This window comes from Geotrypetes seraphini, chromosome 8 (genome assembly GCF_902459505.1).
Source record: "Geotrypetes seraphini chromosome 8, aGeoSer1.1, whole genome shotgun sequence".
Taxonomy (NCBI): Eukaryota; Metazoa; Chordata; class Amphibia; order Gymnophiona; family Dermophiidae; genus Geotrypetes; species Geotrypetes seraphini.
This window is the reverse complement of record NC_047091.1, coordinates 58,053,814-58,077,796: the sequence shown is the minus strand read 5'-3', so window position 1 is coordinate 58,077,796 and position 23,983 is coordinate 58,053,814. Positions and strand designations below refer to the sequence as shown.

The window sequence follows — 23,983 nt, the reverse complement described above, 5'->3', positions numbered from 1 at the left end:
GGGAGTCTGGGCGATGACGCTGCGCTGACGCGGTGCAGGTGGGCGGAGCCTCCTCTCGCCGCTACCCGCTCCTCGCCGCTCCTGTAGCTGGTCTCCGGATCCCCTGTCTCCTCTCTCCGGCTCCCCTGGCTTGTCTCCCTTTCTCTCCTCCTGTATTCGCCGCTGCTATCACGCGGCTCTGATCTCCTTCGCGCCGCGGCTCCCCTCCTTCAAGGGGGAGTCTGGGCGATGACGCTGCGCTGACGCGGTGCAGGTGGGCGGAGCCTCCTCTCGCCGCTACCCGCTCCTCGCCGCTCCTGTAGCTGGTCTCCGGATCCCCTGTCTCCTCTCTCCGGCTCCCCTGGCTTGTCTCCCTTTCTCTCCTCCTGTATTCGCCGCTGCTATCACGCGGCTCTGATCTCCTTCGCGCCGCGGCTCCCCTCCTTCAAGGGGGAGTCTGGGCGATGACGCTGCGCTGACGCGGTGCAGGTGGGCGGAGCCTCCTCTCGCCGCTACCCGCTCCTCGCCGCTCCTGTAGCTGGTCTCCGGATCCCCTGTCTCCTCTCTCCGGCTCCCCTGGCTTGTCTCCCTTTCTCTCCTCCTGTATTCGCCGCTGCTATCACGCGGCTCTCACGTGCTTAGATGCCAGACCAAACACTCGCAAAGACTCTGCTCCCTGCAAAGAGTGTGCAAGCTCAAACTGAGGCTCGACCTCGCGGGAGTCTGCAGAATGCCTAGGCTGGATAAGAGGAAGAAGCTTCGGTCCTATATTAGTAAGGAACTGAATGAATTGCTTCTCCAACATGGTCTGGAAAGAAGCCGGCAAGGATGGATTCGCATCTGAAACCGGACCACCTGCTTTGGCTGGAGGTTCCACCGAGGCATTGTAAATGTGCTTCGACTTGGAAGTCTTTAGGCACTTTAAGCACCACCGCTGGAACTTTCTGCTGAGCTATCTGACCTGAGGAAACAGGGGAAGATACAGCAGCTGTCGTCGAAGAGAGAGCCGCTGCAAACGATGAAGGTCTGATGAGGCTCGAGGTGGAAGCAGTAGGAATCTCGGTCGAAGGTGAGGCCGAGGGTGTCTTCGATGTTGAGGGATCGGAGGAAGAATCCATCCCGAAGAGCTTCTGCACCAAAATGAGATGACGTTTAAGGGCTCCAGGTTGAAGAGTAGCACAGCACTCGCACGACTTCGGTTGATGGTCCGGCCCAAGACACTTGAGGCACCAACGGTGTGGGTCCCTGAGGGAAATCGCACGCTGGCACTGGCTACATTTCTTGAAGCCCGTTGCAGGCCAGGACATAGGAGGAAAAATTGCTGCCGCAAAATTGAAGCCCCTGGACTGCGGCCGAGCGACCTGCTCTGGCAGCTGAAAGGAAGAAATTAAAAAAACATTTTTTTAAGAAAATAAAAGAAAAACTGATTTGTGAAGAAAAGAACACAAACCGCAGTGTAGAGAAGGCACGAAGTAACAAAATTAAATGTAGAGAGTCAAAGACGGACTTCTCGGCTCTGCGGAAAACTGAGAACTGAGGAGACGCGCATGCACAGTGAGGTCGACTCGAAACTTCTAGCTTCTTCAAGCAAGTCTGCTTGCGGGGCTTCCACATCCGGGCTCCATCGGTGACTTCACCCATATGTGAGAATAGGCTGCCTGCTTGTCTGGATAAAGGGAGATGCAAGGGAGCAGGCAAATGAAGCGCCCCCCTCATAAGCCTGGTCACATTAGGATGAGCAGTAAGCAAACTAGAGCCTTTGCACGCTCAAAAACACAGAAGGCCTGCAACCTGAACTTTAAGGGAAGCCACAGACAGAACTTTATCTAAACCTTCCTGAAGGAAGGCCAGGACTACTGAAATGGGAGCCTTCTAAGACTCCACCTGATCCCCAGCACACTACTGTTGGAAAGCCTTCCAGGCTTTGGCATAAGAAGAGGGTTTCTTCAAGCGCATAAGAGTTGAGATAACCATCTCCGAATAACCGCGCTTCAGTAAGGCTGAGCACTCAAGATCCATGCCATAAGACCAAAAAGCCAAGGGTTCTCCATGGGCACCGATACCTAATTGAGATGATATCAATGAAGGGAAGTTCTGGTGGCTCCGCTGATGACCTTTCCAATGAGTCTATATAGTCGGGAGTGGTACCGGAGGACTGGAGAAGGGCGGATGTAGTCCCTCTACACAAAAGTGGAAGTAAGGAAGAAGTAGGAAATTACAGGCCGGTAAGTCTGACTTCTGTGGTAAGCAAATTAAAGGAAACGCTTTGAAAACAGAGAATAGTCAAATTTCTGTAATCCTGTGGATTACAGGACCGGAGGAAACATGGATTTACTAGAGGTAGGTTTTGTCAGACAAATCTGATTAATTTCTTTGACTGGGTGACCAGAGAATTGGATAGAGGGAGTGCGCTAGATTTGGTGTATTTAGATTTTAGCAAAGCATTTGACAGTGTTCTATACAGACGTCTAATAAATAAACTGAGTGCCCTCGAGATGGGTTCCAAAGCGACATGCTGGGTCAAGAACTGGTTAAGTGGAAGGTGACAGAGGGTAGTGATCAATGGAGATCACTCTGAGGAAAGGGATGTTACCAATGGTGTGCCTCAAGGTTCAGTTCTTGGGCCTGTTCTTTTTAACATTTTTATAAACGATATTGCTGCAGGGCTCTCAGGTAAGATTTACCTCTTTGCGGATGATACCAAAATCTGCAATAGGTGTGAACACGAAGAAAGACCTGGTGAAGCTTGAAGAATGGTCTGAAATTTGGCAGCTAAAATTTAATGCTAAGAAATGCAAGGTCATGCATTTGGGCTGCAAAAACCTGAGGGAACGGTTCAGTTTAGGGGATGAAGAACTTATGTGCACGACAGAAGAGCAGGACTTAGATGTGATTGTATGTGATGATCTTAAGGTTGCCAAACAGGTTGAAAAGGTGAAAGTGAAAGCTAGAAGGATGCTAGGGAGAGGTATGGCCAGTAGGAAAAAGGAGGTATTGATGCCTCTGTATAAAACTCTGGTGAAACCTAATTTAGAATATTGTGCACAATTCTGGAGGTCGCACCTTCAAAAAGATATAAAAAGAATGGTCAGTCCAGAGGAAGGCTACTAAAATGGTGTGTGGTCTGTGTCATAAGGTGTATGGGGACAGACTTAAAGATCTCAATCCGTATACTTTGGACGAAAGGCAGGAGAAGGGAGATATGAGAGAGATGTTTAAATTACCTACGTGATGTAAATACACATGAGTCGAGTCTCTTTCATTTGAAAGGAAGCTCTGAAATACTTTTTTTTTTTATAGCAAGGGTGTTAGATGTGTGGAACAGTCTCCAGTAAAGGTTGTGGAGACAGATTGTCTGATTTCAAGAAAGCCTGGGATAAGCACGTGGGATCTCTTAGAGAGAGGAAGAGATTATGGTTACCATGGATGGGCAGACTGGATGGGCCATTTGGCCTTTATCTGCCATCATGTTTCTATGAATCCATCGAGCGATCGAGGACTTGGATGCCTGCCTACCGTGATGAGGCTCAACAGTGAGAACAAAGGTAGTCAGACATCCTGAACTCATTAGTCCTTTCCAAATAATGGAGCAAGATCCTCCTGACATCCAGTTTGTGCAAGACTTTTGCATTCTTAACCTGTTGGGTGAAATGCAGGCAACCGAACCTCCTGGTTGACATGAAAAGCTGAGACTACTTTCAACAAGGAAGGTACAGTACGGACTGCCAGCCAACCAGAGACCAACCCCAACCACTACCTCCACAGATCCTCAGCCACATTGTCGGGGATGGGAAAGGCAGCCTGTGCCCTGAAATCCGAGTGGGTTTCTGCTAGAAACCTGTTACTGAGTCACCGGTCAAAACTTCCATGGGAATGGACACCTAGATACTGAAAGAGGGTGGAGTACACACAGCAGGCTGGCTCCACAGATCCATCAAAGTTTCTCTGTGAAGCTGCAGTCCGGCTCTGCAGGACTGTGTCATCCTCTCCGACAGCGGACCACCAGGGAGGGGTCTCAAGGCACTGAAGCCACCGAGAAACTAACTTTAAACAAAAAAATAACAGAAGCAGACCAACAGCACAAGACTTCTGCTCAAGACTGCATGCAGAATTGAAAAACTAAACTAATTAACTGATTCTCTCAGAAAACATGTGAATTCTGCAATACCTGGACTGCGGGTTAGGATTGACACCTAGCGTATGGAATCCAGAAGGGATGTAACAGTACTATTATTATGGGGATGGAGTCAGGGACGGAGCCTGGGCAGAGTACTCGGTTGGTATTTGTTAGACTTAGGGGGTCCTTGGCTTGAAAAAGTTGAGAAACTCTGCTCTACAGCAGAATTAAAGTTAATATTCTGGATGGAGAAGGGTAAAAAGTGGGCTGCCAGTCAAACTTCATTGACTATGCCTCCACCCTGCGGACCACCAGATGCACACCTAGGTGGGCGGAGGTGTGAAAATTCAGCTAGCGTACTGCAGAACATTGCTGAGCCCCCTAAGCGCACTACACAATCTGCACTCGACCTCCTGCTTAACAGGGAGTGAGACTGTCAGGGACGGCCCTGAGTTCCAAAGAAAACTAAGCAGACTTGCTAACACGTACCCCAAAGGGATCAGCCTGTCAGCTACAGACCAAAGTCTCTGCATTCTCAAGCAGGCAGAGCTTCAAATCTATTTCAAATGTGAAAATACCTGCGAAAGGGACAAAACTATGTCGAATTAAAATAATAAAATGGGGAGAGCAGAATCCACACAGCTGCAGTCATGTTTGCAGAAGAAATGACTGCTAGAGGGCACTAAACTAGCCTGTGATGTACTCTGGAGGCACAGTGAGAAACCTGGAATGGATTTCTTCTGTAGCTCATGCAAGTAAGGGGAAATAACCCTATGATCTAGAACAGGGATCTCAAAGTCCCTTCTTGAGACCCGCAATCCAGTCAGGTTTTCCCCAATGAATATGCATTGAAAGCAGTGCATGCACACAGATCGCATGCATATTCATTGGGGAAATCCTAAAAACCTGACTGGATTGCAGCCCTCAAGGAGGGACTTTGAGACCCCTGATCTAGAATTTGAGACCCCTATTGCACTGGAAATTGCCTACATTATGGGTGTCCTTAGTGCAATACAATTTTTGTTTGTAATCAAACCATTCCCCTTATTCTACCTGTTTCTGGGCAGTGTAAGGGATGAGAAGCCTGTGTACATTAAGCAGCTGCCATTGTGAAGCTGGGTTCCTCCCAAGTTCAGGGACCATCTTTATGACTTCATGAGGTAGAGGCTCCAGTTTTAGAGGCTTTCTGTGGAAGAAGAGTACTGCTGCTTTGACTTCCTGGTAGTGTAGGGGGAAGAGCAACAGTCCCAATTTGAAGGGCCAAGTGCTCCACTCACCCCTGATGCTAATGGTATGAAGTCTGCATCTAGTTGGTCAATGCTCTATTTTGTATCAGTTAAGACTTCTGGCATTGTCCTTGCTGGGCCTGAGGAGGGGGGGAGGGGAAACAGTTAGAAAAGGATATGCAGGCTAAAGAAGTGGAAGACTCTGGGGAGGGACCTTGTGAAGGATCTCTGTTAGTGCGGGTCATGCCCCCTTGGGAGATAAGGAGAGCTGCAAATGATTGGTGGCATGACATTATCAGATGGGGTAGGGAGGAGGAACGACATTACCTAGCATGGGAACTTCCACGCATGCTCAGAAAAGCCTCAACAGTTTCTCTGAGATTGAGGAGAGCTCCCTACACTGATGTCAAAGCAATACCATCATATAGAGTACCTGCACCTCCTCTGCTTGTCTGCAGAGAAATTAATGAGAACAGTACACTTATAAACATAAAACCACTAAGAGCTTATTATAACCAGCAAAATTTTAGCTGTTATCTTGAGCCCGTCTTTTGTACACTTGGCTAAGTTTTTAGCCAATTAAGGCTAATGTTGTGCATTGGCGTTAACTGACAAAGTCCTACCTTGCTCAAAATGTACTAAAACAGCTGGCTCTCAGAAACTTGCAGGCTAGCTAAACAAATTTAAAGTATAATTATAAGTATAAGAATAATTGCAAAGTGTGGGGGGGAGGGATTTCTGATCTGATATTAAATGTTTAGATGAATAGGACAGATTATATAATATATTATATGATATATGTAACGGCATATGAATTAGGAGGGTTGGGAGGGAAGGTTTAAATATTATAATTTAAGTTAGAAATGACAGATAATCAAGTGATATTGTATAAGTTCAAATGTTATTTTCTGATACACTTGTTGTAAGATGTAAAATGAATAAAGAATTTAAAAAAAAATAAAAATAAAATTTGGGACTGCCTGCTATACTTGTTATGTATGTAAAATAAAACTAACAAGAATAGAGGCATTACATTAAAATATAGTTGCACAAGCAATCTTGTCAGAGCTATAAATTCCCATCTTTTACGCATGCTTTTATTATTGGGTCCTTCTACCCTATAAAAATTAGCCAGCTGTAGAGGATGAGTTAAAACAACTCCTGTACAAGGTCCCTATACTGATTTTGGATCCTTCTCTAGTTCGGCCAGTTATACCATATACTTTTAAAAGCAGGCTATACACTCACCTCACATTCAGATTTATTCTTTGGTCCTATGGTGCCACGAATTCGCTCATGCAATGGAACATGTTGAATGAATTTGTATCCTGGAGGGACGGGGAAATAGGGCTCATCATGCTGTCCAAAGTTGAACTCGATGGCACAGTTCTTCACTAGGACATGGGGGAAGAAAGCCTGGCCACCTACCGCATCCCTTCTGACTCGGTATGCAATTCCCAATGGTCTGCCATTCTTTGCGAAAGACATCTGAATGTCATTTCCAGATTCAAAGTCCTATACAGAGACAAAAATGTTGACTTCATGGCAACCACCAGTTTTGAACTCTTAGGTAAACTGAAGGTCTTTCACAGTCAATGTAAAGTGCAGAGCCTGTTTTCATAAAGATACTTACAATAAAACACCCAATTATATCATTCTCTGTAAAGGGTTCGCCATAGTTTTCAAATTTGCAGTTGGTTGATTTTTTCCCTGTGCCTCCAAATCCATAGGAATAGAGCTCTTCACCTGAAAATCAGAGATTTCATAACTAAAAAATTTTTTTTTTCCTTTTTGGATTTTAACAACTATTTCCACTTAAAGGCAGAGATGTCTGTGATTGGGAAGTAGAGGAAGACACATGTTCCTTTTCTTTTGAAATGGAAGAAAGTTCCCAATATTTAAAAGGCAAAATTAGTTCTTATCTGAATCCTGCTAAACCTTTGAAATGAGTGTGTTGTGCCCCACCACAAGCAGAAGTTGGAAACAGAAAAAAAACACATACTAGAACTTTTCAATGACATCATTGGTGGTAAAGAGTGGTAAAGAAAAGGCACTTACCAATAAAATCTAGGTCAAAGCCATAAATATCTGAACAAGTGTAATCCAATGAGCTATACTAAAAATCCCTCCCCTACAACCAGGGAACCTAGGTAATATCCTTCCCTCCACTTCTCTGGGAACACGAGAGCCCCCATGAGAACTAAAGCTGTATTCTAAGCCAGTGTTTCTCAACTTCTTCAAGCCAAGTACCCCCTAAGCCTAACAAATACCAACTAAGTACCTCCTCCGCCCCAGACCCACCCAAGCTCTGCCCCTGACTCCACTCCCATAATAGTACTAATTGTAATGCAATTTCTTCCATCCATTTTTCATATACACACAATATAATCTTATTACTACATAATGGTAACCACAAAATTAAAAAAAAACACAAAGCACACTGTACACAGAGAAAATGTTAATTATCATTTATATTCGGGGGGGGGGGGGTCAAAGAGGTCAAGGCAGATGACTTTAAAATATGCACTGTCACCTCAGTAACAACCAGGGCTGTGGAGTTGGAGTCAATTTTGAGTACCTGGAGTTGGAGTCGATAAAAATGTACTGACTCCGACTCCTGATAAACTTAAATTATAATAAATTATAATTTAAAAAATACAGCAAGTTCAAATGTCCCATTTCACAAGCAATAAAAACATTGCTTGCGGGTATTTTTCGCTAATCTATGCCGAAAAGTGGGCAAATTTTTTAAATGTTGCACGGGAAATTATGTTTCACATAAAATAGCTGTAACTTCTGACCCATTACTTATTTTTGAATCAGTTTCTTTTCTTATAATGAATTCAGTAAAGCGACACCACATATGTGTGAAAGATAAATGACTAAAAAATGTCCAAATAAAGCTATTACAGCAGGAGTTCTTTAAAGAATTAAAAGAAGTAGAAAAATATGATCGCTCATCAAAACTGACTGTAGAAAAAGCCATCCTTGTTTATCCAGAGTTAGTTTTGGATTGCATTTAACAGCTATTCTACTCTACAACTATATTCCAAGTTTAATAAATAAACTGTTTAAGGTTTTCCAGCTTTTCTTTTTGTTCATGTAGTTAAGCTTTGCTTTTGTTTTATAACTCCCAAAGAATGTGGTTCATATTTTTAAACTGGTAAAGTCCCTATTCTTGATTTTTATGCATGTTATGCTACTACTTTATAGCCACTTGATAAAAACAATAAATAAAACCGTGGAGGGGCATAATAAAAAAAAACGTCTAAGTCCGTTTTTGGCCTAAATCGCTAGTCGACCAAAGTTGGCTAAGAAAAATGTCCATTCCCAAAAAATACATCCAAAATATATATATTTTTTTAAATCGTCTAACTGTACGTCTAGCCGTTTGATTGCCCAGACCGCTAAGTCGCCTATCTTTATACCCCATTCTTGTCCAAAAATTCATCCAAGTCAAAAACGCCTAGAACAAGTACTTTTGGGAGTGAGAAGGGCCAGCAAAGTGATGGCCCAGACCAGTCGGAGGATTTATTTACCAACTCTACAGCCTTGGTAACAACTATAGAAAAATAGACAAATATAGTGCAAAAAAATAGACAGCAGATATAAATTCTCAAAACTAACAAACTCATTTTTACTACCTTTGTTGTCTGGTGATTTCATGAGTCTCTGGTTGCACGTCCTTCTGACTGTACATCCAATATTTCTTTCTTTCTGCCTTTTGCATGCTTCCTCTCCTCCAGACCTCATTCCATTCCCCAACCAACATCTCTCTCTGTCCCTCCATGAGTCTAACTTTTCTTCTCTCCTCCACCCCTATTGGCAACAAGTCTCCCTCTCTCTCACTGTCCATCTGTCTTGAGAGATCCAGGCATCTCTCTACTCCCTCTATTGCCACATCTAAGTTTCCAAGTTTTATTTAAAATTTGATAAAATGCTTATAAAAATTTCTAAGCGATTTACAATTAAAAGAACCAGGGTAAAAAACACTTAAGTCATACAAGACCAAAACAAGACAGTCACTGACAGGAACAAAAAGGAAGGAGGGTAGAACTACAATTGTAATAAGAAAGTAACATTAAGTAGGTAAACAAGTAAGGGAGGTTAGGCTAGATTATCACTATAGAGATATTAATTATTTAAATTTTACGGGTCTGATGTTTGACGTCGGAGAGAAGGTTCCAGGTCAGCCAGGCAGCGATTGGCTGGCCCGGAACCTTCTCTCCGATATCAGAATTGACATTGTGGGGGGGGGGAAGGCTTGTGGGCCGGACGCTTGCAGTCACTGCACGCACCTGGCCCATCCCTGCCAGGAGTTGCTGCGACGGCGGGTGGGGGGGTGGAGTGTGAGATGGAGCATGTTGGGTGGTAGAGTCAGCTTTGGGTTGGAGGGGGTGCAGTTGGCGAGTAGGCAGCAGTGGCAGTGACTTCAGAGGGGGGCAGTCATGGAGAGATCCCGGGGGGGAGGGGGGGCAGCCAGGGAGATATCCCGGGTACATGTACCGTGTGTTGAGAAATACTGCTCTAAGCCATGCAGAGGCAATAGTTGCCTTAAGGTCTGCCTCAAAGTTAGTTGTGCCATTACCTAAATAGCCAACTGGTAAAATGTTTTACATCAAACTTCACCGAGGGCCAGGTGGCCACCTTACAAATATCCTGAGAAAAACACTGACCTGACCTCTGCAAAGAAGATGCTTGAGCTCTGGTCAAGTGAGCCTACATGCTTTCTGATAGCTTCAGCCTATATACTGAAATGTTTTTAGGTATCACCTCCCCAAGGTAGACTCGTTTGGTGATGAAACCTCTGTGCCAGATCGTCTAGACCCACTAAGGTGTCTCTCCCCTTCAACCAGATATACACAGCTAACCCTTAGCACTCAGTCAACCAGAAGGACAGCAGCTGATGTGCCCTAGAAAACTGTTTATTGACTGGGAATATGTATATAGAGTGGATACTCAAGATTGCACAGGGCACAAGTCCAAAAGTGGGACTCTTGAGAAAAGCTTGGTGGGTCAAAGTGGGTCTGGAATTTTGGGAAAACCTTCTAGGTCCAAGTGGGTCTGGCTGGGAACCAGATCACAGGTCCTGTGAAAGGACCTGACAGACTGAGAAAATAATTAAAAAAAATATATATAAGCATTTTTTGTTTCCCATTAATATACAGTCGAACATCGATTGGCAAGTAACGCTGTTTGCGAGTGTTTTGCAAGACGAGTAAAACATTCCTGCAAACCAAGTGTTGACTCGATATGCGAGCCCCCACCCCGGGAAGCAGCTTCGCACCCCCCACGGCCCACCCCCAAACACTTACCTCAAGCGGACACCGGCACGCACCAACCCACAGAACATACGCGTGCCGCTGATCTATGCTGGTCTGCTGTGGGGCCTTGAGTATCTGTGCATGCTCAAGGTCTTCTGGCTCCTACCCTTCCCAAGATTCTCATGAGATTGCAAATTTCCTCAATAGGTGTGGATCTGAGGAAAGCCACTGAACCTGCCATTGCTCTGACTTTCTGGGCTGTGACTCGACTCTGAAGTTGTAATCCAGCCTGGACATAGCAGAAAGAGATACAAGCAGCCATCCAGTTGGAGATGGTACGCTTAGAGTTTGGATGTCCTAACTTGTTTGGATCGAAGGAGACAAAAAGTTGAGGAGCAGTTCTGTGTGGTTTGGTGCATTTCAAGTAGAAGGCCAAAGTACGCTTACAGTCCAGGGTATGAAGAGCTGATTCTCCAGGATGAGAATGAGGTCCTGGAAAAAACACTGGAAGTACAATAGATTGGTTGAGATGAAATTTTGAAACCACTTTAGGTAAGAATTTAGGATGAGTACGGAGAACCACCTTGTCATGATGGAACACAGTGAAAGATGGATTAGCAACTAATGCTTGCAGCTCACTGACTCTTCGAGCAAATATGAGGGCAATGAAAAAAATCACCTTCCAAGTAAGATACTTAAGATGAGCCGTAGACATTGGTTCAAATGGAGGCTTCATCAAATGAGCAAGAACAACATTGAGATCCCAAACCACTGGAGGCGGTTTGAGAGGAGGTTTGACATTGAAAAGTCTTTTCATAAATCTGAAAACCACCGGATAAGCAGAGAGGGGTTTCCCTTCAATAGGCTGATGGAAAGCAGCAATTGCACTGAGATGGAATCGGATTGATGTAGACTTGAGTCCAGAGGTGGATAAGTGCAAAAAATAATCTAGAACAGAAGATAAAGAGGAATCTTGAGGCTCCTTATCATGAGAGATGCACCACGTAGAAAATCTAGTCCATTTTAGGTGGTAGCATTGTCTAGTGGCAGGCTTTCTAGAAGCCTCTAAAATGTCTCTTACATGTTGAGAAAACTAAAGAGGAGTTATGTTGAGAGGTACCAAGCTGTCAGGTGTAGAGACTGGAGGTTGGGATGAAGTAGAGATCCTTGATAGAGAATGACACGGGAAAAAAATCTGTCCCCGTCACTGCACCGTCCCCGGCCCACATCCCCTTCACCGCTATTCCCTTTACCGTCACCGCCATCCCCGCAACATCCATACAAGCCCCAGTACTACAATATTTAGCTTATTCCTTCCTTATAAATCAAAGTTCTGGCTGCTGAAGTGGAGAAAGATGTTCAGCTGGCAGGGCTTTGTTTATAAATTTTTATCAACACAACTAATATACTACTTTATCCTGTAGAAAAAAAAAAAAGAAAAATAATTTTTTTTTCTACCTTTGTTGTCTGGTTTCTGCTTTCCTCATCTTCTCATTCAATTCCTTCCATCCACTGTCTATCTTCTCTCTGCATCTTCCATTTGCTCTGTTACTGTGCCTCTCCCTTTCTCCCACCCTTCCAAATTGGTCTGGCACCATCTTCTTCCCTTCGCTCCCCCCATAGTCTGGCATCTCTGGTTCTTCCCTGCCAGCATAGCAATCCTAGCAGGTTGCTGTAGCCTCAGCTGCATGTTCCCTCTGGTGCGGGCCCGTAAATCAGCCGTCCAGCGATCCTCTGCAGGCCGTGTGAACCTACAGATGATGCGGCGCTTGTACCGGCGGGCCAGCTTTAGGGAAATTTGAAATGGTCTGGCGGGCCAAATTTCAGCACACCATGGGCCAGATTTGGCCCGCGGGCCACAGTTTGACATGTCTACTCTAGAGGCAGAAATGATAGATTAAGAAGACTACCTTCCAAGTGAGAAACTTGAGATGAGCAAAAGCCATTGGTTCAAATTGTGGTTTCATCAAAGTTGTTAGTACTACACTGAGATCCCTAATCACTGGAGGTGGTTTGGGTGGTGGTTTGGAGTTGAAGAGTCCTTTCAGAAACCCGGAAACAAGAGGATGAGAGGCCAAGAGATTTATTGTTGACAGGCAGGTGGAAAGCACTAAGCACTGAAGTGAACTTTGACCAAAGTAGTTTTCATAACTGGATAAATGAAGATAATCCAGCACTGATGACAAAGATGGAGGATCTTGATGGTGGAGAGTACACCACATAGTGAATCGTGTCCACTTGTTGATAGTATTGTTGAGTAGAAATTTTCCTAGATACAGCTTTAATGACTTCAACTGTGTCAGAAAGATTAGGATCTGCTGAAGTTAGGCTGAAAGGTACCAAGCTGTGAGGTGCAGTGATTTCAGATTTGGATTTTAAGAGAAACCCTTGATTTTGAGTGATCAGAGATGGAAAATTTTTCTTTTAAATCTTTGAGTTACCAAAGCTAACAAAAATGCAATACAATATCTATACAAATAATAGTAATCATATATGCACTTATAATCAATCAGTATCCATACAACATTAAAAAAACCCACCCAACCAACATTTTCAATGCGACTGGATCCTTGGCAGTCAGCTGAAGTAGAAGGGAGAACCAAGTTTGCCTGGGCCACTGAGAAGCTATGAGGATCATGGGGATAGAAATTAAAATAAATAAATACATATATACATAAATTGTGGCTGTCTTGAGTTTGACCAATGTCTTGAGAATGAGAGACATTGGAGGAAAGGAATATAGGACATGGTTGTCCAATCCAGAAGAAAAGCATCTGCCTCCAAATGTTGAGGAGAATACTGCCTGTAACAGTACCGAGGTAATTTGTGATTGTGGGGAGAAGCAAATAGATCTGAGGAGTTCCCCATAATGAAAAAAATGTGGCATAACACTTTGGAGTTGAGAGTCCACTTGTGTGGTCGAAGAGATCTGTTGAGTTTGTTGGCTAGAGTGTTCTGAGAACCTTGTACATACACAGCTTTGGAACGCATTGCCAGAGAATGTGGCAAGAGCGGATAGTGTAGCTGGTTTTAAGAAGATTTTGGACAAGTTCCTGGAGGAAAAGTCCATAGTCTGTTATTGAGAAAGACATGGGGGAAGCCACTGCTTGCCCTGTATTGGTAGCATGGAATATTGCTACACCTTGGGTTTTGGTCAGGTACTAGTGACCTGGATTGGCCACCGTGAGAACGGGCTACTGGGCTTGATGGACCATTGGTCTGACCCAGTAAGGCTATTCTTAAGTTCTTAATTCTAAATGTACTGGACTTCTTGACACAGAAAGAGAGAGCTCATTTCTCCTTGTTTGTTGATGTAATACATCGCTACTTGGTTGTCTGTTAGAACTAGGAAGACTTGATTGGAAAGGCTGCTCTGAAATGTTTGAAGAGCATATCAAATTGTTCTGAGTTCCAACAGGTTGATGTGAAATGCTTTTTCTTGAACTGACCAACTGCCTTGTGTATGAAGCAGGAGCAGCCAACTAGAGTTTTGAGGATGCTGCTTTTGTCTCTTCTGAGGTGGTGATTTGGAGGAAGAGGATGTAGTAGGAAAATGCTTCTTATAAGAATAAGCAGCTGGTTTTGGAGCTGACTTAGATGACTGGAATTTAGTTTTGGATCTATTCAATGAATTCCAGTTTTGCTCATGTTGGGTAAGCTTTTGGGTAGCCGCCTCTCACCAAAAAGCTCCTCTCCCAGAAATGTAATATTGACTAGTCGGTCTTGTAAATTGATGTTTATGTCAGAGACTCATAGCCAAGTTAAACATCTCATTGCCACAGACATGGCTGATGCCCTGGATAACATTTCAAAGACGTCAAACGCTATCTGAACCATATATTTGCGAGTTTGAAAAAGGCTATGAGTAGTCTGCTGATATTCATCCAGACATTCTGTGGGAATATATTGTTCAAAGTCAGCCAATTTTTTCACCAGATGTTTAAAGTAGAATGACTCTACTGGCCAACATTGAATTTTGGTAGAGCCAACGTCCAAATTTATCCATGGTCTGACCCTCACAACCTGGTGGCGCGGAAGCATAGATCCTGGTGGTAGAAGACTTTTTGAGGATGGACTCTACCAGCAGTGATTGGTGTAGAACCTGTGATTTGTCAAACCCTAGACAGGAGATGATTCTATAGAGAGTGTCAATTTTTCTCGAGGCTGCAATAATCGTGAGAAGAGTTTCCCAGTTATGAAACAAGGCTTCTCTCAGGAGACTATATAAAGGCAGCTTGAGAAGTTCCTTAGGTGGCTCATCATACTCCAAGGAAGTTAAGAGCACTGCTCTGGGCTCAGTGTCTGCTTCTAGCTTGACCAGTAAAGCCTGTTCCAATTGTCTCATATACTTAGTAAAAGAGAGATCTTCTGAAGGAGACCTTGGAGGAGGAGAAGGAGGAGGAGGATCCGATAGTATTCCATATCAGACAAAGTGGCTCCGAATCAATAGGGTGCTGAGACAGGTCAGAATCAACCACCACAACCTTAGAAGATTCTCTGAACAATGATGTATGAGGAGAATGGTGAGATTGGCGAGATGATGTTCTACGATGTCTTCGGTACTGATCCGATGAGGAGGAAGAACAATGGGAAGGTCCCTTACTCCCGGTAGTATGGGATTGATGCTTCTATGAAGGCATCACGTTGAAAAAGGACAATGCATCGAAGAAGAATGTCGATGCACACTGGGTGAATGATGCGATGTTGAATGCTGCATTGATGGAGACCTGGTACCGTGTAGCCTGGATGTACTATGCTGAGACTGGGCTGGTACTGAGGGAGTGGAAGTCAGCAGCAGTGCAGCATGCAGCTTCAGGATGTCTCCAAACTCCCCCTAAAAGAATTAGTTGAGCTGCTCTTTGAAGAGCTGCACCGGTACTCTTGGCTCAAGAGCTGGTACCTTCGGTGCGGCAGAGTGTCTCGGGGTGGTTGGCCTTGGCTAGGCTGTACACCCTGAAGGAGATAATCCCTGTGGAGATGGAGAGCGATGATGTTGCTTTTTAGCCTGCATTGAGGGACTAGATGCAGAAAAGGCTTGCGACGGTTGCTGAGAAGAGGATGGTGTGCCTCAAGGTTCTATTCTTGGGCCTGCTCTTTTTAACATTTTTATAAATGATATTGCTGAAGGGATGTCGGGTAAGATTTGCCTCTTTGCAGATGATACCAAAATCTGCAATAGAGTAGACACGCCGGATGGTGAGAATAACATGAAGAAAGACCTGGCGAAGCTTAAGAACATAAGAATGGTCTGAAATTTGGCAGCTAAAATCTAATGCTAAGAAATGTAAGGTTATGCATTTGGGCTGCAAAAACCAGAGGGAACGGTACAGTTTAGGGGGTGAAGAACTTATATGCACAACAGAGGAGCAGGACTTGGATGTGACTATATGTGATGATCTTAAGGTGGCCAAACAGGTTGAAAAGGTGACAGCGAAAGCTAGAAGGATTCTAGGTTGCATAGGCCAATAGGAAAAAAGAGGTATTGATGCCTCTCTATAACTCTGATGAGACCTCATTTAGAATATTGTATACAATTCTGGAGGCCACACCTTCAAAAAGATATAAAGATGCAGGAAGGCTACTTAAAATGGTGTGTGGGACCAGACTTAAAGATCTCAATCGCTATACTTTGGAGGAAAGCGGGAGACATTTAAATACCTATGAAATATAAATGTGCATGAGTGGAGTCTCTTTCATTTGAAAGGAAACTCTGCAATGAGAGGGCATAGGATGAAATTAAGAGGTGATAGACTCCAGAGTAATCTGAGGAAATACTTTTTCTAGGGAAAGGGTGGTAGATGCATGGAACACACTCCCGGAAGAAGTGGTGTAAACAGAGACTGTGTCTGAATTCAAGAGGGACTGGGATAGGCACGTGAAATCTCAGAAAGAAAGAGGGGAAAATTATGTTCTTACCTGTTAATTTTCTTTCCTTTAGATGCAGCTGATGAATCCAGAGACCAATGGAATAGCACACATCTACCAGCAGGTGGAGATAGAGAAACTGATTAACAGGTGGTCCTATTGACTAGCACTCCTCCTGTATCTTCAGGATAGCTCCTTGCCCAAGCATCCGTAACCATCAATAGGCATAGCATGTAAAAAACTTCTTTCCCATAACAAATCTCAAAAGGCAATCATACAGAATACAACCATCAATAAGAACAAACTTCGAAAGTTGCAAAAGAAAAAACCGACAGACAATATCCAGAAAGGGTGGGGCTCTGGATTCATCTGCTGCATCTAAAGGAAAGAAAATTAACAGGTAAGAACATAATTTTTCCTTCCTTAGCAACAGCAGCAGATGAATCCAGAGACCAATGGGATGTAGCAAAGCAATCCTCAAACTGGGTGGGAAGCAAATGCCGCCTCCGCAACAACCGAAGCACTAAACACTTCCACCGCATGCGCCCCCACATCCAACCAGTAATGCTGAGATAAAGCACTTTCGGAAGACCAAGTAGCCGCGAGACAAAACTCCTCCAAGGAAAAACCCTCTGGACCGAGTCCAAGAAGTAGCCATTGCTCTGGCGGAATGGTAATGAAGTTCTATCGCCAACCGCTTCCCTGCCATCAAGCAAGCGTAAAGAATGTCCTCCTGGACCCGTCGAGCGATGGAGGCTTTGGATGCCGCCATACGTTTGAGGCGTCCCTTGAAGAGTACAAAAAGGTGATCTAAACAACTAAAAGTCGTTAGAAACCTAGCTCGCAGAGAACGCTATGCACTTTAAAAAAAATGCATTGAATAAAAGCACGTCTCCCCATTTCTCCTCCCAGGAAGAAGGAAGGAAAAGTGAGTGTCATAAAAGAAAGGATGACACCTCCTTAGAAAGAAATTGTGGTACCATCCGAACTGACACCCCAGATTTTGTAAATCAGAAATAGGAATCCCCGCTGAACAAGGCCTGCAACTCAGAAAACCGCTGAGCTGAAGCCATGGCCACAAGAATCCCCGTGTTCAACAGCACAGCCTTTTAAAGTCTCAAAAGACAAGGATGAAATGAAGCCTTCGGTAAACTGCGAAGAAGTACCTTAAGACTGTACTCCAGACAGGGCTTTCTAAGAGGTGTACGAATATACCATACTCGGTTTACGAACTGAACTACATGAAGCTGAGAAGTAAGCGAAGAGCAAGATACCTAGCTCTTGTAACAAGCTAAGAATGGCACTTGAATCTGAAGGGAATTGAACGCTAAGCCCTTGGCAATACACTTGTGCTAAAAAAGAACTCTGGAAGGGTACATATGCTGAGAAGTACCCAAGAAAGGAAAAACCTCCAAAAGGAAGCAGAAGCCACAGGTGAAGACGTCTGTATCGCCTGGATAAGAGAAGAAACAACCTGCTTCGCATAACCCTTATACATCAGCCATGACTTTTCAAAAGCTATATCATTATAGCTGTAGCATTATAATGGGAAAGCAAGCTGAAGTTCCCAGTGGAGTCAGCAAAATGGATCCTAGAACCTATACAGAATCCCATACTCTGGGTCATGGTGACCGAAGAAGAATGCAAACCTGAGACTGTGATCAATCGCCCTACTCTCTGGGAAGAAACACATTTCTCTCCTATATGAATAAAAACATCTCCCCGATATATCTATAAATAGTACAGGAGAAAAGAGCGCTGTGCAAATTCGAAGATTCATGTCCAAAGAAACCACCCTTTTCGTGTCAGTCAAATGGCCCGACTGGAAGACGTCCAAACCAAGCAGTCAGTCAAGAAGAAAGTAGGTGAAACGCCTGGTAGTGCCAAAATGGTACCACTGCCCACATTTTCTAAAATGTTCGTGAAGCCTTGGGTAGGCGAAATGGCATGTGCCAAAACCGAAAGCGCTGCTGCAAGAGACGCAAGCAAACCTAGTGCCGATTCGGAGTCCATAGTGAAAATGTAAATATTCTCCCAGTTTTTCTGCAGAAATGTGTAACACTGAGAAACTAATTCAGCAAAATGGGATCCAGCCTGCCCAATGCCTCCGTCTTGGGCACCATGCAGTAAGTGGAACAACATCCCTTAGTTCCTGAAGAACTACAAGAACTGCCCTGAGGACCAGTAACACTTAAAAGGGAAACACAAAACATAGAGACTCCAAGAACGAACTGGAAACCTGAGGAGGATGCAAAGTTGCAAGCATCCTGAAAAATGTTCACAGCCCCCTGACCTGACATTATAGCATCTTCCCCCTCATGAGAAAGCCTGAAGAGTCATTGGAAGAAGTCAAGATCCCCTCAGAATGAAGTGCAGAAGGTCAGGGTACGGCAGGATGAGAACTGTAGGATCTGTAAGAAGAAAAACTCTCCTAGGAAAAAATCAAGGTTCACAATGTAAAGAGGAGTATACTGGAACCATGAAAACAGTACTAACTCCATGCAACGTGAGCGAAATCATATGTCCTTTAAAGTGAATGCGCACTAGACGCAATCAAGATGCTGCATCTACCGCCCCGTGGAAAACAACAGCATCCTAACAAGTATCAGACAAAGCTCATCGCTAATGAGAGCTTCAGGTATGAGGCTAACAGCCACATAGCGCGTGCTCCTCCACAGGTTTGATAGAATAGGTAACTGGTGACAGGAGAAACCAGCATGATAAGCATGGAAATCTGAAATCCAGGCCCCCTCAGAAATAGAGATAGAGAGTCCTGGCCGCAGGAAGATGTGAAGTGTCATTATGCCGATAGAGACAGCCCGAACTTGGAAACTGTTAATACTACCTTTAGGCATATATATCCTATGCCCTACTAGACACATGCAGCGCAGCACAGTGGCCCAAATAAGAAGGACAATTACCAACAAACAAAGGCTCAATCTGCAGAGACCCCAAGAGAGAAGGAGATACCAGTGTGAAATACAGGGCACTATCTTATGCTGATCTCACTGTGCCGTGATTTGCCGAATGTCGACCCAGTCCGGAGACAAACCAAGACTACCTACCACAGGTCAGAGTCTCTCTGGTAATCCCCTTGAGTGCTAACCCCAGAGTCCGATTAAACAAGCAGCTTCCTTCAAGTGAATACAGCAGGAATACAGACATAGACATATAAATCTGCCCAAGCTTGTCCCAAAGCTGGAGAAACACGTACAACTTGTCTGAACTGGAAAGGAGAAAAACCGCGGCATACCCTGACCAAAGTCAGCTGGAAATAAACTACCGGAACGCAGCAACTCTCCTGCCATCGCAGGAGACCCAAGCGCGCGCCTGATTCTCGCCGACACGTGGCCGCTGCATCAACACTCCTAGAAACACAATTGGATTCAAGCCCTGAAAAATTTACCCTGCCGCGGCCTGCATAGAAAGAAAACCAGACTCGGGGAATAACTAGATTAACAGTGCGGTACTTCCCACAACGCCGGAAAAAAACATGTCCCATCTCCTGCGCGGTGCTATAAACCGACATCTGTACAATCACCTGCACATGGCCGTGACAAACACTGACGAAAGAGAGCCTCGGAATAAACAGGCCTACTACTGTTGCACTGAAACCCAACGAGGAGAACAAGTGCGAGCATGAAATCACACCGCTACTGCCACGCTGTAACCAACAAGGAAACCAAGCGCATGCACGCAAAGGGCGGGAAAGTCCCGGCTCCCTCAACGGATTTCTAGTCATAAAACTTAGCCTCAATAAAATATCCATTCCTTAAACGTACGTTGACCGAACCCACAGTACTAAGACTCCCAAACAGAACCTGAAGTTAGAGCCGGTTGAAGCCAGTAAGAGCTGGTTGTGCAGCACTAACAGGGCAGAACGTAGCAACTGTGGTCTCCCTTTTTTTTTAAACAGAGAAGGGAAAGAAGAAAAACTGAGACCCAGTCAGACCCTCTAGGAATGGAGGGAGGGTGAGGCAGGGACCTGGGGGGGCCCAGGTGTAACCCCTAAAGCCGGCACCGTTCAGCCGGACACCCCTGTCTCACTGAAGAGAAACCTCAACAGGAGAAATAAAAGTGCCATCTCACTGAAGAGAAACCTCAACAGGAGAAATTGAATGGCAGTCTCACTGAAGAGAAACCTCAACAGGAGAAAATAATTTTCCAGTCACAGCCAGAATTCAGGAGCTAGTTGAATAGTGATCATTTCCTGCTGGGAGATAGAGAATACTGACGATACAGGAGGAGTGCCAGCCAATAGGCCCACTTGTTAATCAGTTTCTCTATCTCCGCCTGCTGGTAGATATGTGCTATCCCATTGGTCTCTGGATTCATCTGCTGCTGTTGCTAAGGAAATAATGGTTACTGTGGATGGGCAGACTAGATGGGCCATTTGGCCTTTATCTGCCATCATGTTTCTACGTTTCTTAGCCGACTTCCTCGAAGCTGGGATATCATTTGATGTCGATGCAGGAACTGCCAGTACTGCTGGTTCAGCATGCTTAGAGGTATCCATCGCCAACCCGAAAAGCTTTTCTTGCTGGAGATGATGAACTTTTAAAGAACACTTCTGCAGAGTACAGCAGCACAGGCAGGATCCAACGCAATGTTTGGGTCCTAAGCAGTGCAAACACCAGCTATGTGGGTCAGTCAAGGATATAGGTCGCTGACACCAAAAAGCACAGTTACTTATCGTAACAGGTGTTATCCAGGGACAGCAGGCAGATATTCTCACATGTGGGTGACGTCATCCACGGAGCCCCGATGCGGACAGCTTTTCAAGCAAATTTGATTGAAGATTTCAAGTTTGCTAGTGCTGCACCACGCATGTGTGTGCCTTCCTGATCAACTAGAGGGCGCATCCCCTCCTCATGGTCTTCAGTTTAGATAGCTAGCAAAGAAGCCAACCTTGGGGAGGCGGGCGGGTTGTGAGAATATCTGCCTGCTGTCCCTGGATAACACCTGTTACGGTAAGTAACTGTGCTTTATCCCAGGACAAGCAGGCAGCATATTCTCACACGTGGGTGACCTCCAAGCTAACCAAAAAGGGACGGAGGGAAGTTGGCAATTCAAGAAAACAGATTACGCAAAACCGACTGGCCAAACCGGCCGTCGCTCCTGGACAGAGTATCCAGACAGTAGTGGGAGATGAAAGAATGAACCGAAGACCAAGTGGCAGCCTTGCAAATCTCCTCGATAGGCGTTGACCTGAGGAAAGCTACAGAAGCCGCCATCGCTCGGACTCTATGTCCCGGGACTCGACCATGCAGCGCGAGACCAGCCTGAGCGTAGCAAACCAGCAGCCAACCAGTTGGACGAGGTGCGCTAGGAAACAGGGCGTCCCACCCGAGTAGGGTCGAAGGACAAAAACAATTGAGGAACCGTCCGATGAGACTGAGTGCGTTGAAGATAAAAAGCCAACGCCCTCTAACAGTCAATCGTATGAAGCGCCACCACGCCAGGATGAGAGTGGGGCTTCGGAAAAAAGACTGGAAGAACAATGGAACGATTGAGATGAAAGTCCGAAACCTTCTTGGGCAAGAACTTGTAATGAGTACGCAGGACCACTGCGTCCTGATAAAATACAGCAGAAGATGGGTCCGCAACCAGAGGATGCAGCTCACGGACTCTACGAACAGACGTGAGACCAACCAGGAATACCACCCGCCAGGTGAAACAGATCAAAAGAGCGTTATCAATGGGTTCAAATGGAGGTTTCACCAATTGAGCCAGGACCACCCTAAGATCCCAAACCACCGGAGGGGGCTTGAGCGGAGGATGAACATTGAAGAAACCCTTCAGAAAGCGGGAAACCGTCGGATGGACGGAGAGCAGCTTCCCATCCAGCGGCCAAGGAAAGGCAGCAATCGCACAGAGGTGGACTCGGATAGATGTCGATTTGAGACCAGACCGAGACAAGTGGAACAGAAAATCCAGCACTGAAGGGAAGGAGGCAGAGAGTGGATCCATGCAGTGTTCAGCACACCACGCAGCAAATCAGGAGCATTTCTGGGAAAAGCATTGCCGAGTGGAGCCCCTACGAGAAGCCTCGAGAATATCCCCACCGACTGAGAGAAACAGAAGGAGGGAGGCACGTTGCGAGGAACCAAGCTGATAAGTGTAGAGACTGCAGATTGGGAGGCAACAGAAACCTCAACACTGAGACAGCAGAGAAGGGAACATAGGTAGAAGCAGAGGCTCCCTGACACGCTGAAGGAGCAGGGAGAACCACAGCTGTCAGGGCCACAGAGGAGCCAGCAAGATCATGGTGGCGCAGCCTGACAGGAGGTGCATCAAAGATCTGAGAATCAGAGTAAAGGGAGGGAACACATAGAGGAACCTGCCCATCCACCTTGATGCGAACCCGGGAGAACATCCTCGAGCAATATCGAGGCAACCAGTGAGTGAGGGGCGAAGCGAACAGAACTACCTGTGGGGTTCCCCACCGAACAACCACATGCCGCAAAGTCTGAGAATGGAGCGACCATTCATGCGGCCGAGAAGGGCGACTTAACGTGTCCACCAGACAATGCTGCTCGCCCCGGAAATACAACGCCCGAAGAAATAAGTAGTGGTGTAACACCCCCTGCCAATGACGAAGGGCTCCCCTGCAAAGTAACAGGGAACCTGTACACCCTGGCTTGGTCACAGAATACATCGCCACCGGGATGTCGGGACGCACCAGGACCCCGCAATCTTGCAACCAATAATGAAAATCCACCCCGGCATTATAAATGGCCCAGAGCTCCAGCAGATTGATGCGGCTGCGACGGCCCGCACCTGACCAAAGACCCTGAGTCCGAAGGCCATCGAGGTGCACCCCTAAGCCTATGCCGAGGAGTCCATCGGCAGAACCTTCTGATGCGGGGATACGAAGAGGTGGCCCACCAACGAAACAAGCGTGTCAAGGAGGGAGGCACCACAATGTGCTTGGAAGCGGGATCCCGATCCTCCCACCACTGAGATGCTCGGGTCCAGCGGGGAACACGAAGATGAAACCAGGCGAACATCGGGACATGAACCGTGGAGACCAATGATCTCAAAAGGATCAGCATCAGCTCGGCCGAGGCCGAAGATTGCGGAGACACCAGCTGACTCAAGCGCAGACAGGCGGCCTGCCGCAGACAAACTGGGTCCAGGTCCGCCCCGACGGACTCCCGAGACTGGGGCGGACAGAGTCTGAACCACTCCCGGACTAGAACTAGTGCAGGTCACGAAGGGCCTGGACCAGACGCAGATGGGAGGATGGGAATGCCCAACCGACAGAAGCGAGGCTATACTCCCGGTGCGTAGACACGGAGACACCCCTCCCAAAGGGAGGGGAGGAATCCCAGAAGGAGAGCAGCCCGGAGGCTATGCGAGAATAGTCAAAAAGACGGCCAGGAGTCGCCGAAGCCGGCGACTGGACCATAACCCGGCGCTGCTGCAGCTATTGCGGCTGCTGCGAAGGAGGCCGAGAACACAAGAAAGGTATCCGGAGGGCCCCTCCGGAGAAGGAGTCCAAACCACCAAGGCAGACGGGATTCAGCTGA

At 45.9% G+C, this 23,983-nt stretch overlaps 1 protein-coding gene across 2 annotated transcripts in view; it reads right to left on the bottom strand.

The window, feature by feature from the left end:
- Positions 1-23,983, bottom strand: part of HNRNPUL1 (heterogeneous nuclear ribonucleoprotein U like 1) — a 329,125-nt gene that overhangs the window by 176,744 nt on the left and 128,398 nt on the right. For both annotated transcript variants that reach the window (XM_033955122.1, XM_033955123.1), the window contains exons 7-8: positions 6,956-7,068; positions 6,571-6,837 (exon numbers count right to left, since the gene is read on the bottom strand). In XM_033955122.1, the coding sequence (XP_033811013.1) occupies positions 6,571-6,837; positions 6,956-7,068 (380 nt within the window). The remainder of the gene's footprint in view (positions 1-6,570; positions 6,838-6,955; positions 7,069-23,983) is intronic.